At 48.5% G+C, this 16,310-nt stretch overlaps 1 protein-coding gene across 1 annotated transcript in view; it reads left to right on the top strand.

The window, feature by feature from the left end:
• The window catches only part of si:ch211-106h11.3 (CCN family member 1), an 11,469-nt gene extending 3,796 nt beyond the window's left edge, over nt 1–7,673 (top strand). Inside the window, exons 3-5 of the mRNA XM_015945202.3 lie at nt 999–1,424; nt 1,809–1,987; nt 7,152–7,673. Of these exons, the coding sequence (XP_015800688.3) occupies nt 999–1,424; nt 1,809–1,987; nt 7,152–7,457 (911 nt within the window). The 3' untranslated portion in view covers nt 7,458–7,673. The remainder of the gene's footprint in view (nt 1–998; nt 1,425–1,808; nt 1,988–7,151) is intronic.
• The last annotated feature ends 8,637 nt before the right edge of the window (nt 7,674–16,310 follow it).

The raw sequence follows: 16,310 nt of genomic DNA on the forward strand, positions 1-16,310 counted from the left end.
CTTTAAAGATCATGTTGCCTCTGTTGCTCGTTCATGCCGCTTTGCGCTGTATAACATACGAAAGATCAGACCATACCTAACACAACATGCCACCCAGCTCCTGGTGCAATCTACTGTCGTCTCCCGCCTCGACTACTGCAACGCCCTTCTAACTGGTCTTCCAGGCTGTACTGTGAGACCTCTTCAAATGGTCCAGAACGCAGCGGCGCGTCTGGTCTTCAATCAGCCAAAAAGAGCACACGTCACCCCTCTGTTCATTGAGCTCCACTGGCTACTGCTAGCAGCACGCATCAAATTCAAATTGCTAACACTAGCATACAAAGTCCGAGATGGTACGGTTCCCATCTACCTGAATCCTCTTGCAAAGGCTTAAGTCTCGGCCCGGCCGCTCCGGTCATCACAGGATGGTCGGCTAGCAGTGCCTACACCACGCTCAGGACAATCCAGACTCTTCTCATGCATCGTTCCACAAATGTGGAATGACCTACCAAGCACTACCAGAACTACAGCTTCCTTTTCAATTTTCAAGAAACTCCTGAAGACCCTGCTCTTCAGAGAGCATCTTCTAAACCAGCACCCTCCCTGCACCCGTCCCCCCTCTCCACTGTCCACTCCTTGTTCCCTCCTCTCCATGACTGATGTCAAGTTGTTGTTGTTATTGTTGTTGTTAGCCTCAAGGGCAACATGCTGATTATCACTTGTAAGTCACTTTGGACAAAAGCGTCTGCTAAATACATAAACATAAGAAGTTATGAAAGGTTTGTGTTGGTATAAAAGACACGGGCAAAAGATCAGTGTCGATCTGGTTTCTTGTTCTGTTTTTTCCCTTAGCAACGAGTGTGTTGGTGGTTCATAGACCTAAATACCACAACCCCTCCTTAAAACTGCAGTTAAACCCCAGCTTGTACCTGTAATTACATTTTTACCATAGCTGATGTCCCAAAATGATCTTTGTAAAAGTATCTGACCGACTTGTCTGTCCTCTTTTCTCATTGCAGCAAAGGCAGAGGGCCGCTCCTGTGAATACAACGGTCGAATCTATCAGAATGGTGAGGACTTCCGTGCTGGCTGCAAGCACCAGTGTACCTGCATCGATGGAGCGGTGGGGTGTGTGCCCCTTTGCCCCAGCCATGTGCCCCTGGCTTCCCCTTCCTGTCCTGCCCCACAGTTAGTAAAAGTGCCAGGCCAGTGCTGCCTCAGCATCGACTGCCATAAGGGAACCTCTGTTGTGCCTCAAGCCCACAGCCGACCCCCGCCTTACCCATTCCTGCCCTACCCGGCCTATCCCTACTCGAAGCTTTATCCAAAACCTCACCGCAAGCCGTACCCTTTCAAACCCAAAAAGGAGAAGGGCGCTATGGGCAACGAGCTGTTGGAGGTGGAGCGCGAATGGGACGAGGCACGAGGAAACAAACACCTGATAGGTAAGAACGTGCGCCCTGCTCTCATCTGGAGAAGGTCAGCACCGTGTTTATGCTGTAGCCGTGTTGTTCCCGTGACTCAGCCTCAGTGGGGGCCTTGTCCTGCATCCGTGCGGCTGTGTTGACGTTTATGTGAGGTTTGTTTTCCACTGGCTCCTTGCACACCAGAGGAGCTCCCTCTCACACAGCACACACCTCTGTCATGCAGCTTTCCCCTCGCTGTAATCCCCTCCTCTACGTTCCAGCGTTGCCTGCTCAGTGAATAAGTCTAGTGTGCCTTCCATCCCCGTACGCTTGCCTCGCCTTCTACCCCCGATCGCCTCAAGGTGTAAAAATCTGTCGCCGCTGTACTTTCTGAGATGAATCTTCCTCGTTTATCTGTTCTAGCCTGGAGCAAGTTTGAAGACCGGTGTGCCGTTCAGACCACTTCCTGGTCCGAGTGTTCCCGGAGCTGTGGGATGGGCGTGTCTTCACGTGTCACCAACGACAACGCTCGATGTAAGCTGGTCAAGGAGACGCGTCTGTGCAACATTCGTCCCTGCAGCTCTGTGTCGATCCCTGTTAAGGTGAGACGTGTTTGGATCGTTTCTTACGTGCCTGACTGCTACATGCACTCGTTTCTGTCTAGTCTGAGCACCCGGCGGGTGCATTTTAGCGTTATTGATTGTGTTGCATAAATGGGTCAGATCGGATAGAAAACCCTCGTTACTGCGAAGTGTTCGGAGCTAGACCTTCTCAGTGCAGCTTCCAGTTATTGTTGGGAAGCATACAAGCTTTACATTATTCCACTTCATAGCTGTGGAAAAAAACAACATGAGTTAGCTTCAAAGGCTAAAAACTAGCAGGGAAAGCTAAACTAGTGTAAGGTTAAAAAGTTACAATTTAATTAACGTCCAGAGACATTAAAGGTCCATATCTAGCATGGACCCCATCTCTGGACAGTGGGCTATTTAAATCAGAAGAGTGGTTCTTTTTATTACAGGGAAATTAAATTAACACTTTGCATGAACTGAGAGACAAGAGAAGAGAGAGAGACCTCAGAACGTTTAGTAAAATTTATTATCTAAATGATTTTAAACAGTTTAACAGGACTAACTCTCTAGTGATGGATGCTGATGGAATGAATGTGAGGTGGAGTGTGTGTTGGTGCAATGTCGGTTCAGAACCTACGTTCTGGAGAAGCGAGTCTGAGCGGGAGATGATGTTTTGCTCCTAACTGATCAACTTTTGAACCGTGGTCATAAAACACATGAGACGCCATTTGTCGCATCCACATACCCGTCAGTGAGACTCCCGTACAGATCAGGCTGCCAGGTCCACGACCCTCCTCTGGTACTGGAGCCGATGAAACAGCGTCCTCAGCACGACAAACCAGTCCTTGGATAGTCTCCAGGTAAAAAGCGGCAGGTGCTTCACAGTGTCAAACAGGACCCTCCTTTGGGTCAGCCAGTTCAGCTTTTATTCTGAAGGATCCGTTGTTTTGTTGATAACAACGACAGGATTTCCCAGCTTAGCAGTCCTCAGCTTAAAAAGAAAAGTACAGATGGCCGGTCCGTACTTCACTTAGCACGCGATGAACTTCAGGGGATCTTGAGATTTGGCTGAATACTGAACTTAAGATGGCGTAGTTCTGTTTTATTAATCTTGATGTTTATGATTCTGGACGAATCACAGCTGACAGATTAAATAAACACCACAGAGACTCTGCCACGCTTCAGACATGAAGGTTCTGATTGGGTTTGCGGCAGCAATGTGTCATGTGATTATTTACCTTTAGTGTATCAGCGTGTCTAGTGGCTAGAATAAGTCATTTACTTATTAAAACATTAATCACAATATTGTGATTTCACAGATCGGTCACATGGTTATTATTGACTAACAGTTGTTTTGATTAGCTTTTATTGAAAATAGAGTTCTTTGGTTTTTTAATAAAAGAAAGCAGTCTTCATCTTCTGTCTTCATCGCTGGAACGTAAACAGTTTAGAAGTGAATGCATGACCTTGAGGCTGTTTCATGCACTCTGGCCCTGCGTCAAAGGGAACTGTGGAAAAGATTAAATAATCTTGGTTGGAACAGCTCCTTCATCACGTTACTCTAGCGTTGTCCAAAAGAAGCAAGGTCCTCCAGTAGACGGTATAAAGGCTCACGGTGACGTTTGGGCCGCGGGCGTAACCGAAGGTGTCAGCGTTGGGCAGCCTCGCCCCCGTCAGTGGGCCCCAGGGCAGCAGGGTGAAGGAATAGGACTGGTTGTGTTTGTAAAGTGCCTTGGGGGGTTATAGAATTCTGGGAGGAGCTATATTAAACACAGGTCATTTTCCACGTATGGTGTCTAACTACTTCTTGAACAAAACATGAAGAACATCAGCTGGTGCTTGGAACTGACCAATACTCAGCCTCATCTGTGATTGGCCAGTCTGGAACTCAAAAACCAGCTAGAGTTTTTTTATTTCAGTCCGTGAACATCGCCAAGCGGCAGGTCTTTCCCGGTTTGTAGACTCACCCGTGAGCTCTAATCAAAGCTCTCTTCCCTGTGGGAGTTTTTCTTTCTGAATCCTAATTTTCAAAGTATTCAGAAAAATCTGTCGATCATCAGAGTCGACCTAATTTGGGGTCAGCAGGTCAGAGCAGTCCCAAAACACGAATCTGCAGCCTCCTTAGAAACTGGAAAGAGTGGGAACGTTGTCTGCCTTTCTCCGGCTTTCCAAACCTCCTGTGATGCTTCACGCTGTTGGCGGCTGAAACGACTCCCGATCACCGAGCTCGAGCATCTGAATAGAAAACTGATTGGATTCATACAGGCGAGAGTCTCAGCGTTTCAGAGGCGTGAAGGGGAAATCACGGCTCCATCGTTTGAACTGGGGGGGGTGACAGCTGCACACTTGTGAGTTAAAGAGCGCACATTTCACTCTCTCTGTTGCCCTCTCACGTTTCAAACACAACACTCGTAAACATTCTGCCTCCCAGCCGGCTGAGCTGCTCCGCACCTGTTTCTCTGAGCTCTCCCAGTGGGGAAGCGGGTGCTACTGCGTGCCAGTCACTGGTCCTCATCTGTTGTCCAGTTTGTGTCAGCTGTTAGCTCAGGGATCCTGCGGCCATTTTCAAATGACTTTCTGTGCAAAATGGAAACGCAGTGACTGTCTCACCTGCTGTAGGTGGCATCCTGAGCAGTTTACGCCTTTTGGGATCGACGAGCTAACAGCTAGTACATGCACAGTGACGACCAAAGTATTTTCTGCCTTCTTAAACGGATGCTTCGCAACTTTTTCATATTTTTAAATCATTTTCTGGAGCCAGTTTGTGCTAAATGGCCCCTTACAGAGTAATGAAAGACCACCCAGCCCTTATCGCCGGCCCGGTCTGTTGGGACTTACGCTTACAGACACTTAGGAACGCTGGGAGACGTTTCAGCTGTTCAATTAAGGCAGCGAGGAGATACGGGGTGTTTCTCAATGTCAAGGCGCCTGGCCTTGCGAGGCGATGTCTTGCGAGGCCAGGTGCCTTGCTCAGGAGGACACGGTCCTTCCTTGGTCAAAGAAAACGGTTAAATGGAACAGACTTGCATCACGTAACCGCGACTTCCACGGCGGTCACGTAACGTCACGTGACACGGGAGACAACGTTATATTTTATACGGATTAGTTTCAATATATATATAAAACGAGCCTTTTACTTTTTAAATTGTGTTTATGTTTATTAAATTAAAAATATAAGTGAGTTACTACCCGCTAGCCACCGAAGCTGCAGCTACTAAGCTACTAACCAACCATAGATAACTTCTTTGGATCTAAAAAAAACATTTTAAATGAGCTGACTTACTTTTAAACTTGAAAATTGTCCCTGAAGTAGCTGCCGGCTTCTGATCCGCCATCTTTTTGAAAATACCGCGGTGTATTGTGGGTAATTTTTGACCAAGGCTAGGCTACAAGACACCTCCCGTGTGTCCTCGCTCAGCTAGCTAAACGGCTAACAAACGGAGAACACGCGCCTCGGTAGAACATGAACATTGGAACACGTCTTGGCGGCTCCTGATGACGTATCTCCTAGGCAACCGGGGCGGGGCCAAGACATCAAGGCAAGGTTCCTTTGCATTGAGAAACAGCCTGGTTTTGTTTACGCTTCTACAAACGGACACTAGGGGGTGCTAAAAGCAACGAGTCTCCCTTTTAAGCCCTGGGACCCCGTATCTTTTAAAAGGAACATTTCTCTCCCGCACCATAATGTTTAACTCTGTTCTCACAGTTTACTGGTAAAGTCTTGAATTGCGTTTGCATTTATTTGCTTTTAAGAAATAAAATGTTAATGTAATTACTTTTGAACAGTTTGTTTATAATTTTGAGGTCCTACTTGTCTCAAATGCATAAGAGAAATTAAAAATACCATTAACAAATAAAGCCTCGGTCTTAGATTAAAACGGTTCATAGCTGTTTGAGTGATGCCATTTTATAAACTCCCTCGCCTGTTTTGCATTATTAGAAATTCTGTAGAAGACTAAATATCCTCATCAGCTAAATGTTCCACGTGTGATTCACCCGCCCATCGCTTCACTCTTCTGCTTCCTGAAACGATCGTGCTCGGACTGCACGGGTGTGAAAATCTGTACAGTACAGTTGCACAAACTGTAAAACAGCAGCAATCCAGTTTGTGTTTAGGTCCTGAAGATGGTGCAGACAGGCTAAAGTAGCTTTCCTGAATCTAGTCATGCCCAGCGTGCATCTCTGCTGTACTAACGCGCCTCCGAGTTCTCAGCCGTTGGATTCAAAGACATGCTGTAAACCGTGAGTTCAGCATCTCAGAGTTTTTTCTGCAGAGATTCGAACAGATTCCTGCCAGACGTTGCACCGTCTGACATTTTACGTTCAACTGCGGCTGATATTCATGCTTGTAGCTAATCCCATAATTCATGTAATTCCATGTAAGAAAGTGAAAATACTTGATAAAGATTTCAGAAACGGCTCTGAACTTTGCGAGATCGGAGCTGTTTTAGTTCTGGCTGCTTTCAGACTACCCGTTAGCACATCAGTCCCATTGGTTGTAGCAGTTAGCTGAAGAGGTTGAGCGGGCTGTCCAGTAATCGGAAGGTTGCAGGTTCAACCCCGGGTCCGAACTCGCCTCTGTCGGTGCGCCCCGGGGCAGCTGTGGCTACATCGTAGCTCATCACCATCAGTGTGTGAATGTGTGTGTAGTGTAAAGCGCTTTGGAGTCCTCTGAACGGTGCAATAATTCATGTAAACCCCATTTCTCTGAACAGAGGCTGTTCAAAAACCCATCTACAGTAGGGGTAAATTTTATTATAAATGATCATTTTGAATGAGTTTGTGATGAGACGTGTGTCCACTCTGGTTTGTGTGTAGCAGTTACACCCGTTAGCTGTGAGTGTAGCATCACAGCTAACGGGTTAGGCTACTATTGATGATGTTGTGGCCATCTTTGCCCCCGCGGTTAACCTTTAGAAGCTCAGAGAACTTCTCCGCCGCTCTGGCGTCGTCGCCAGAGATGAGTTGTGGTCCTGTTAGCCTGTGCAGACTGCTACAGCTAAGGTTTGTCTAGATTTCTAGGCTAGTTAGCGTTAGCTTTAACCTGTGTTTATTCCTAACGAGTTGCTGAGGGGTCTCACTTGCTAAATATTGATAGTAAATAGAATCCATGTTTGTGCCACCTTATCTGTAAACTTCTGGTACTTCTGACTCATTTCACAGCTTTCCTAACTTTTTCCGATCTCTGCCTCCACAGAAAGGAAGGAAGTGCTCTCGCACCCACAAGGCCCCGGAGCCGCACCGTTTGTCCTACGCCGGCTGCAGGAGCGCCCGCCTGTACCGACCCAACTACTGCGGCGTGTGCAGGGACGGCCGGTGCTGCTCCCCCCGGCGCACCCGCACGGCCAACGTGACCTTTGTCTGCCCCGACGGGGAACTCTTCAGCAGGTCTGTGATGTTCATCCAGTCCTGCAAGTGCAGCGGCGAGTGCAACCATCTCAACGAGGCGGCCATGCCGCCACAGAGGTGGCTTTACGGAGACACGCACAAGTTCAAGGACTAGTGGTGTCCCCCCGTGCCTTCGCCCCACCTACATTCCTCCATAAAAACATAAAAGCACTGCCTATTTTAGAGTAGCTGGCTAGCGTACGTACCAGTAGAAGCAAGCAGCTTTCACGCATCCGAACGTCGATTCCGAGAAGGAATCAGAGAAGAAAAACGAAACCACACGAGCAAACTTCCAACGAGCTTTAGAGTAGATTACAAGCTGCGTTTCGGCTCGACCAGACTTCAAACTGTGACTAAACCTTTCTGTGAGATCTGGACGAGGTCCGTCTTAACGTCTTCTGCCACGCTCCCGATGTTCCCAGACAACGGGACTTCTTCTGGGAACGACGGCGAGAGCGGAAGCCTTGTTACTCCGTGAACATCGACACCTGCGGAGGGGTAAAAGCTGCAAACCGGTTTCATACAGTCCAGCTGAACGCGTAGAACGAATGTCGACGAGGAGCACGGACTGGGACGGCAGGGGAGGCTGGCTGAACTCTTTTAGTATTTATTCACTGATATTTATTGTTGAGACTGACCCGGTGGCTCGCCAGGAGGAGGTGGTACTGCTGTTCGGAGGATATCTCAGAGGGACAAATCCATCGGAGAACGGATGAGAAGAAAGGGACAACCGCCGCTGGGACTTCAGGTACCCAGTGGTGTGAAGTGGGGAAACACTGAGGACTTGTACAAATCCAGAGAGACGGTGTTTGCACAGCTGGACTCTTCTCCTGCCTCACTTCAGCGAGCAGCAGCAGGACAGCGACGCCTGACTCTGGCGTCAACCAGTCGACCGTCTAATTCGGTGCAAATTACAATCCCTGAGAAGCAGCGAGAGCAAATCAGCCCCTCTCGGGTTTGCTGTAAAAATAAAATCTGAAAACTGTGTGTGCGATGAGGTAAACATGTAATTTGTGACTTGTGGGTGGAACCGCTTTACAGCCTAATCTGGCCTGTAATTGAGCTGCGCTGAAACAAAACAAGAACCCGCTCCTTCTCACGTCAAAGAGGTGTCTGTGTCTGAAAAGTGCTGACGTACCTTTCTGTTCCAAGTGTAGCGGCACATCTTTGATTCTCACCAGCCTGCAGTGCTGCAGAGACGTACTTGCTCCCTTTATTTGCTCACGCACCGGCGAAACAGTAAGAACCAGAATCTGGTGCAAAAGTCCATCTGTGTCAGTGATCCGGCTCGGACTGCGAGACCATCTAAAGGCTCAGGAACCCTCTGCAGGTCTTCTGGACTCAGGAATGGGACACGTTTAGAACATTCTGATATTCTGATTGCCCGAGGCTCTGAACGTGGGCGTTTCATCCGCTGTGAGATGTAATCATCACAACAACAACAAATAAAGGCGGAAACATCTGGATTTGCCTGGAACGAGTCCGTCTCGCAGATTTGATTCACCTTTTATGTTGGATTACTAACATAAATTCACTTTTGCACCAGTTTCTCTTTTCTTGTTTTGCCTGCAAATGTTTCAGATCAGCAACAGAATTTCTGTGTCAGACAGAGATGATGTGAGTAAATACGAAACGCAGTTTTCAAATGACGATTTCAGTTCATTATTGAACAAATCCATCAAACCAGCCGTGTCCAGTGTGTGAGTCATCTCCCTTAGGCTAGATCTTGAATGAACTGAGTTCATTTACAGCAGCCGCAGTCAGACCTGCTGGATTAAGAATCGCTTCATTCAAACCAGTCTGGTAACACGAAGGAGGCTAAAAAAATCTCAAAAAGCAACACACAAGAACCCAAAACAACATCTAAAGCCCTGCAGGACTCAGTGGGTCAGGGTCAGAGGTCATAGTTCAACATGGGAGAGTTGTAAGACCCTTCTGGTGACCCCGACGGCTGCTGGTCCCAAACCCCAACACTAGAACATCAGTCAGACACGGAGATGGTAGTGTGATGGTCTGGGGCTGCTCTGTTGCTTCAGGACCTGGACCAACTGCTGTAACCAGAAATCAGTGGCGTGCCCAGATCTTTTAAAATGGGGTGGCACCAATGGTTATGATTTTTTTCTACCCCAAGCATTTTGTAGACAAGTCTATTTAATGGGAATTCAGTGGGGTGGCCAATCAGATTCCAAGGGTGGCATGTGCTACCCCAGGCCACCCCCTGGACACGCCCCTGCCAGAAATGTCTGACCTTTGACCTTAAACAGCCCATTCCTGCTGGAAAACCCACAGAGACGAGGGATTCCTCAGCAGTCGTCACAGCTGCTGCTGCCGGTCCTGTAAAGATGCTCGGTGATCGTTGCTTTTTCACACGGGTAACTTTGGTTTGCTGATCTGACACCGTTAATACGACCCCTGACGAGCAGCAACCCCACCACAACCTCTATGGTACACCTTACAGACCCTGTCTCCTTCGCGGGCAGGCCCTATCTAAATAACGTGTTTGTTTTTAAACGTAAAAAGACTTTATTCTGGTGGCGCAGCTCATCCACGAACCTTTCCACGTGCCGACAAGCTTCAGATGTTCGCCGACAGATCCCCGACGAGGGTTTGTTCAGAGCAGCTATGTACGGACGATCTCTGCCGTATAAAAGCCTGTCTTCATCTACGTTTAAACAGTTTAGAGCATGATCGTACGACTCATCGTGGTGGCTGAGATTATCTGTATTATAACTAAATATCTGCTTTCACAGCTGGGCAACAAACGTACGGCCGGCATCTGAGGTGGATTCTGTTCATGTCTCAGTTGTTTTTGAATAAAGAGATTTTCATCCTGACTGTTTTGAACATTTTAGAAATGAAAACCGTTTCCCACAAAATCCGGGTTGGCTAGCAGAAATCCAGATGAGAGAAAAAATGATAGAAAGGTTCCTTTTTGTCTCACGGGACAAAGTAAAACCCAAACAGGTTCATCTGTCAGGCCTTCGCTGTGTTGGTTTTGTTTGGATTGTAATTAAAGTCTTTAAAGTTTGGAGGGGTTGAGTCGGAAAAGGGTAGAACGCCTTCTCCGGGTCAGGGATGAGGTCCTGCCCCAAGAGGAGGAGTTTAAGTATCTCGGGGTCTTGTTCACGAGTGAGGGAAAGCTGGAGCGTGAGGTCAACAGGTGGATTGGTGCTGCATCTGCAGTGATGCGGGTGTTGAACCGGTCTGTCGTGGTGAAGAGAGAGCTGAGTCAGAAGGCAAAGCTCTCGATTTACCGGTGGATCTACGTTCCTACCCTCACCTATGGTCATGAGCTTTGGGTAGTGACCGATAGAACGAGATCGCGGATACAAGCGGCCGAAATGAGTTTTCTCCTCATGAGGGTGGCTGGGCTCTCCCTTAGAGATAGGGTGAGAAGCTCTGTCATCTGGGAGGGGCTCGGAGTAGATTCGTTGCTCCTCCACTTCAAGAGGAGCCAGTTGAGGTGGCTGGGGCATCTGGTCAGGATGCCTCCTGGACGCCTCCCTGGTGAGGTTTTCCAGGCAAGTCCAACCGGGAGGAGACCTAAAGACCTAAAGGAAGACCCAGGACACCCTGGAGGGACTATGTCTCTCACCTGGCCAGGGAACGCCTTGGGATTCCCCCGGAGGAGCTGGTCCAAGTGGGAGAGGGAAGTCTGGACCTCCCTGCTTAGGCTGCTGCCCCCGCGACCCGACTCCGGATAAGCGGATGAAAATGGATGGAAGTTTGGAGGGGAACCATTTCAACATGGCCGCCACTCTAACTTTAGCAAACACAAAACATTACGTTTTACAACTATTGAGCCAAAATGTGGTGTCACCGTGTGTATGGTGTGATTTCCACACAAACTCCTGACTCCACACACTCGTGTGAAAATGTTGGCCTTTATGTACGCCGGTGATTCGACCTTTGCTCAAAAAGCCTGGACTGGATGCTTCGCTGGCTGCAAACTACAGGCCCATTTCTAAACTTCCATTCTTAAGTGAGGTACTGGAGAAACGTGTTTACCACCAGCTCTTGGTTTTTATGGATGAGAATGCCATTTTTGAGACTTTCCAGTCTGGCTTCAGAGCTCTACACAGCACGGAGACAGCACTGGTTAAGGTTGGTTTATGCTTGACGCGTCCGCGAGGTCCGCATGGCTCTGCGCGAAAAAGTTGCGTCATTTTGCTTCATCTTAACAACCACGCCCCTCCACCGCGCCTCCGCACGGCCCAAAATTTCCGCAACGTGCACCTAGGAAATTTTCTTACCACGCGAACGGTCGGACGCGGAAAAACATGGCGGACCGGCAAGAACTAGTATGGCAGAGGTTGGTAAATACAGACATTTGTATGATTCAGCTCTCAGAGATCACCGTGATCAACATGTTGCTAATAATTCTTGGAGAGAAATAGCTCGCACTGTCGGAAAAGACGAGGACGCTGTTAAAAATGCTGGAATGCCTTGTTGTAAACAGTAATTTCTACTTCTACTATGGTGTAGTGTTGGATGCATGCCGTAGAGCTCCATGCTGCCCCCTACAGTTTGGGAGAATATTGGCTCACCGCAGAGACGAGCCGCATGAACCATAAACGCTGCGAGTTGTGAAGCACGTTCCATCTGCGAGCCGCATCACCAAGCGGAAAGTAAATGCGTCAAGCATAAACCAAGCTTTAGAGTGCTCAGGGACTTTTATCTAGCGACTGATAGCGGTAATTCTGTGTTGTTACTTCTGCTGGACCTCACGGCAGCCTTTGACACGATAAACCATGAAGTGCTGCTTCACCGTCTTCATCATTGTGTCCGGATTTCTGGGTTAGCCCTGGAATGGTTTAGATCATACCTGACAAATAGAAAAATGTGTGTAAGGATGGGAAGTTATTCCTCAGAGTACTCTGATCTACCCTGGGGGGTACCGCAGGGCTCAATATTGGGACCTCTGTTGTTTTCTGTTTACATTCTGCCCTTAGGTGACATCTGCCGTGAGCTTGGAGTTCAATCCCACCTTTATGCTGACGATTGTCAGCTGTACCTGCCTCTGAACACGCCAAGTGGTCTCTCTATTTCTATTCTTACGAACTGTTTGAGACCAAGACCTGGATGAGTGAACACTTTCTGAGCCTAAATGATCACAAAACAGAGGCTGTTTGATCCAAGCAGACATTGTGACTCTTCCCTAACTGACTGTGGGTCATTTAATGGCCAGCTGAGTGCTTCAGTGACTAATCTTGGTGTTAAACTGGATAGCGCCCTTAGTTTTGACACCCACATCAATGGAGTGATCTCCTCCTCCTTTTTCCACCTTCGTCGGCTGGCAAAGATCAAACCGTTGTTGTCACAACATGATCTTGAGACGGTAGTTCCATGCCTTTATCACGGTGCGATTGGACTACTGTAACTGTTTTATTCGGTGTGAGCAAGGGCTCAATAGCCAGGTTGCAAATGGTGCAGAATGCTGCTGCCAAATGTTTAGAGGGCAGGCGCAAGTATGACCACATTACTCCTGTCCTGGCTGCGCTTCATTGGCTGCCCGTTCATGTAAGGATTCGTTTTAAAATACTCTTATTTGTTTTTAAAACGTTAAATGGTTTAGCCCCTCCTTACTTGGTGTCACTGCTTCAACCGTACACCCCTGCACGGTCGCTCCGCTCGGAGAACCTCATGCTCCTCTCTGTCCCAAGAATGCGCCTAAAGACATGTGGTGATAGGGCTTTTGCTGTGGCAGGTCCTAAGCTTTGGAACGAGCTTCCTCTCAGCAGAAGGGCCTCCACCTCTGTGGTGGTTTTTAAGGCAAGGCTAAAATCCTACTTTTATGATCTGTCTTTTAATCCTTACTTGTTACCATCCAGCACTTCACTGATGTTCACCAGGATCCCATGTTGATGGTGGGAGAGTCGGACCAGAGAAAATCCATCTCCAGCACCTCAACCTTGGGTAAAGCATCGACGTTTCATTTAGACAGTTTAGTGATTCATTTGCAAATATGCACATAAAAATACCAGAAAAAGAATGAGTTTTGTAAAGCATCACCACCAAGAGCCTGAGTAAATTTAGTTGTTTTTTTTTCCCCCAAAAAATTAAATAAGAAAAGCTACCCATCCATCCTTTTTCATCCATTAATCCTGGATCGGGTCACGGGGGCAGTAGCCTAAGAAGAGAGGCCCAATTTCCCCCTCCCCAGCCACTTGGGCCTAGCCTAGTGAACTAGATCAAATTCTTGCTTTGCAAAGTTTGGTCTAGGCACGCTCCATTGGAACCTCCGCAGCTCCTACCAGGACTCTGGCTAGCCAATCACAGCTCTCTAGAGGGGTTTCAAACACATAAAGAGCTGTGATTGGTCCATAATGGTGGGCCAATAATAGTGCTCTATCTGCTTAGTGAACAAATCACAGAGCTTTATCCGCTTTGTGGGCCAATCAGGGCTCTCTATTGGGCCATTCCCATCTGTACCGGGTCGGCCCAGGCCGGGTAGCTCCAGTCGGCCCCAGCCTGGCCCGGTTGATTCCACACATCCTTGCTTAGGTATGCAAGGAATGCAGTCAGAGACACTTTCAGCTTCTGGGTAATCAGCATTATAATGAATGATAATGAATTGAGCATGCCCACCAATCAGAGGCTTGCTCTAATGGAAGGTGTGAATTTGCTGTCAGCAGTGGGTGTGTTGGCCCTGGTCGGCCTGAAGCAGACCCCCTCGAGAAGAGGGCTGAGAATGAGCCTTGGTTGGCCCGGAAAAATACCAGGCCACCCAGATATGTAAACAACCTACGCTACCCGGCCCGGGCCGACCCGGTACAGATGTGAATGGGGCTTATATGCCTGGTGGGTGGGATGATGCAACAGAGTGAAACAAGAGTATGTCACATTCATTGTCCAGTGGAATGCGGAGATCATTTGAAAGACAACGGTAGAACCCGCCCCACAACCGAGAGCCATCAATGGAGCGTGGCCAAACTAAATAATACATTTATTTAGTCTGGCTTGCCAGGCTAACTTGGGCCAGCTCCTCCGGGGGAATCCCAAGGCGTTCCCTGGCCAGCAGAGAGACATTCCTCCAGCGTGTCCTGGGTCTACCTTTAGGTCTCCTCCCGGTTGGACGTGCCTGGAAAACCTCACCAGGGAGGCGTGTAACCAGACGCCCGAGCCACCTCAACTGGCTCCTCTGGATGTGGAGCAGCAGCGGGTCTACTCCGAGCCCCTCCCGAATGACCGAGCTTCTCACCCTATCTCTAAGGGAGAGCCCAGCCACCCTGTGGAGAAAACTCATTTCGGCCGCTCGTATCCGCGATCTCGTTCTTTCGGTCACTACCCAAAGCTCATGACCATAGGTGAGGGTAGGAACGTAGATCAATATAAATAGCCTGATTTTGATATCAGATTCAGATTTCAGATTTATTGGCCAAGTAAAATTACATTTACAAGGAATTTGTCTTCGGTAGATGTTCGCTCTCTAAAACATACAACAACCACAATAAATGAGAATAAAAATACCTAAAAACACATAAGAACATGTATACCCACACACATGTTCATTTACACACACACCTATATACATACCCACACACATATCCATAAGCATACTGAATAAGTATTAAAAACTATAGTAAAAGGACGGTAAAATAATCTACAGATTCAGGAGAGAAATGGCTGAAGGAAAGAAACTGTTCTTGTGTCTGGTAGTTTTTGTGTACAGCGATCTGTCGCGTCTGCCAGATGGGAGGAGATGGAAGAGAGTAGATGCAGGATGTGTGGCATCCTGGACAATATTCATTGCCTTTTTCCTGGTCCTGCTGATGTACAGTTCCTGGACAGAGGGCAGTTGGGCACCAATGATTTTTCCTGCTGTTTTAATAATACGCTGTAGTCTGCATTTGTCCATTTTTGTGGCTGACCCAAACCAGACAGTGATGGATGAGCAAAGTATGGATTCGACTGCAGCAGTGTAGAAGATGATCAGCAGCTCTTGTGGTAGGCCGTACTTCCTTAGTTGCCGTAAGAAATACATCCTCTGCTGAGCCTTTTTGAGGATGGAGTTGTGAGGAGTGCTTTCTAGAGTCCTAGAACCCCCCAAGGCACTTTACACCACAGTCATTCACCCATTCACACGCTGGTGATGCAGCTACAGCTGCACACTGACAGAGGCGAGGCTGCCGAGCACAGGCGCCACCGGTCCCTCCGACCACCAGCAGGCAAGGTGGGTTAAGTGTCTTGCCCAAGGACACAACAATAGTGGCACACTGAGCAGGGCTTGAACCTGCAACCTTCCGATTACGGGGCGAGCACTTGGCTCCTGTCTCATGATGAAACGGTTACTCTAGAGCTTCACCTTCTGACTCAGCTCTCTCTTCACCACGACAGACCGGTACAACGCCCGCATCGCTGCAGACGCAGCACCAATCCGCCTATCGATCTGACGCTCCAGCTTTTCCTCACTCGTGAACAAGACCCAGAGATACTTACTCCTCCACGCGGGGCAGGACCTCATCCCTGACCCGGAGACACTGGTCATACAGGCGTAACAGCCTGTATCAGAGCGTCCCACACAGCACGGTCCAACGCCATCTCCACATCCACAAAACCCATGTAGATAGGTTCGGCGAACTCCCACGCACCCCCCAGGAGTGGTCCAGTGTTCCACGGCCAGGACGAAAACCACATTGGTCCTATTGGATCTGAGGTTCGACTATCCGACAGAACCTCCCCTCCAGAACCCCGTAAGACCTTACCAAGGAGGCTCAGGAGTGTGATCCCCCTGCAGCTGGAACACACTCGGGGGACCACCACCCCGGTGGAACCGCCCCTGATGTCCAACACAGCTCCACAGCAGCCAGATAAATGCCGTCTTTCCTGCAAAATCTGCCTTTTTGCTCAAATGTCACCAAAGAACTGATTTCTACCTGAAACTAAGTATTGTAACACACGAGCCCACGCCACCGTCCACCAGAATAACACGCCAGTCAGCAGAAAACACGCCTCAGCACCACAGACA

This window comes from Nothobranchius furzeri, chromosome 12 (genome assembly GCF_043380555.1).
Source record: "Nothobranchius furzeri strain GRZ-AD chromosome 12, NfurGRZ-RIMD1, whole genome shotgun sequence".
Classification (NCBI taxonomy): domain Eukaryota; kingdom Metazoa; phylum Chordata; class Actinopteri; order Cyprinodontiformes; family Nothobranchiidae; genus Nothobranchius; species Nothobranchius furzeri.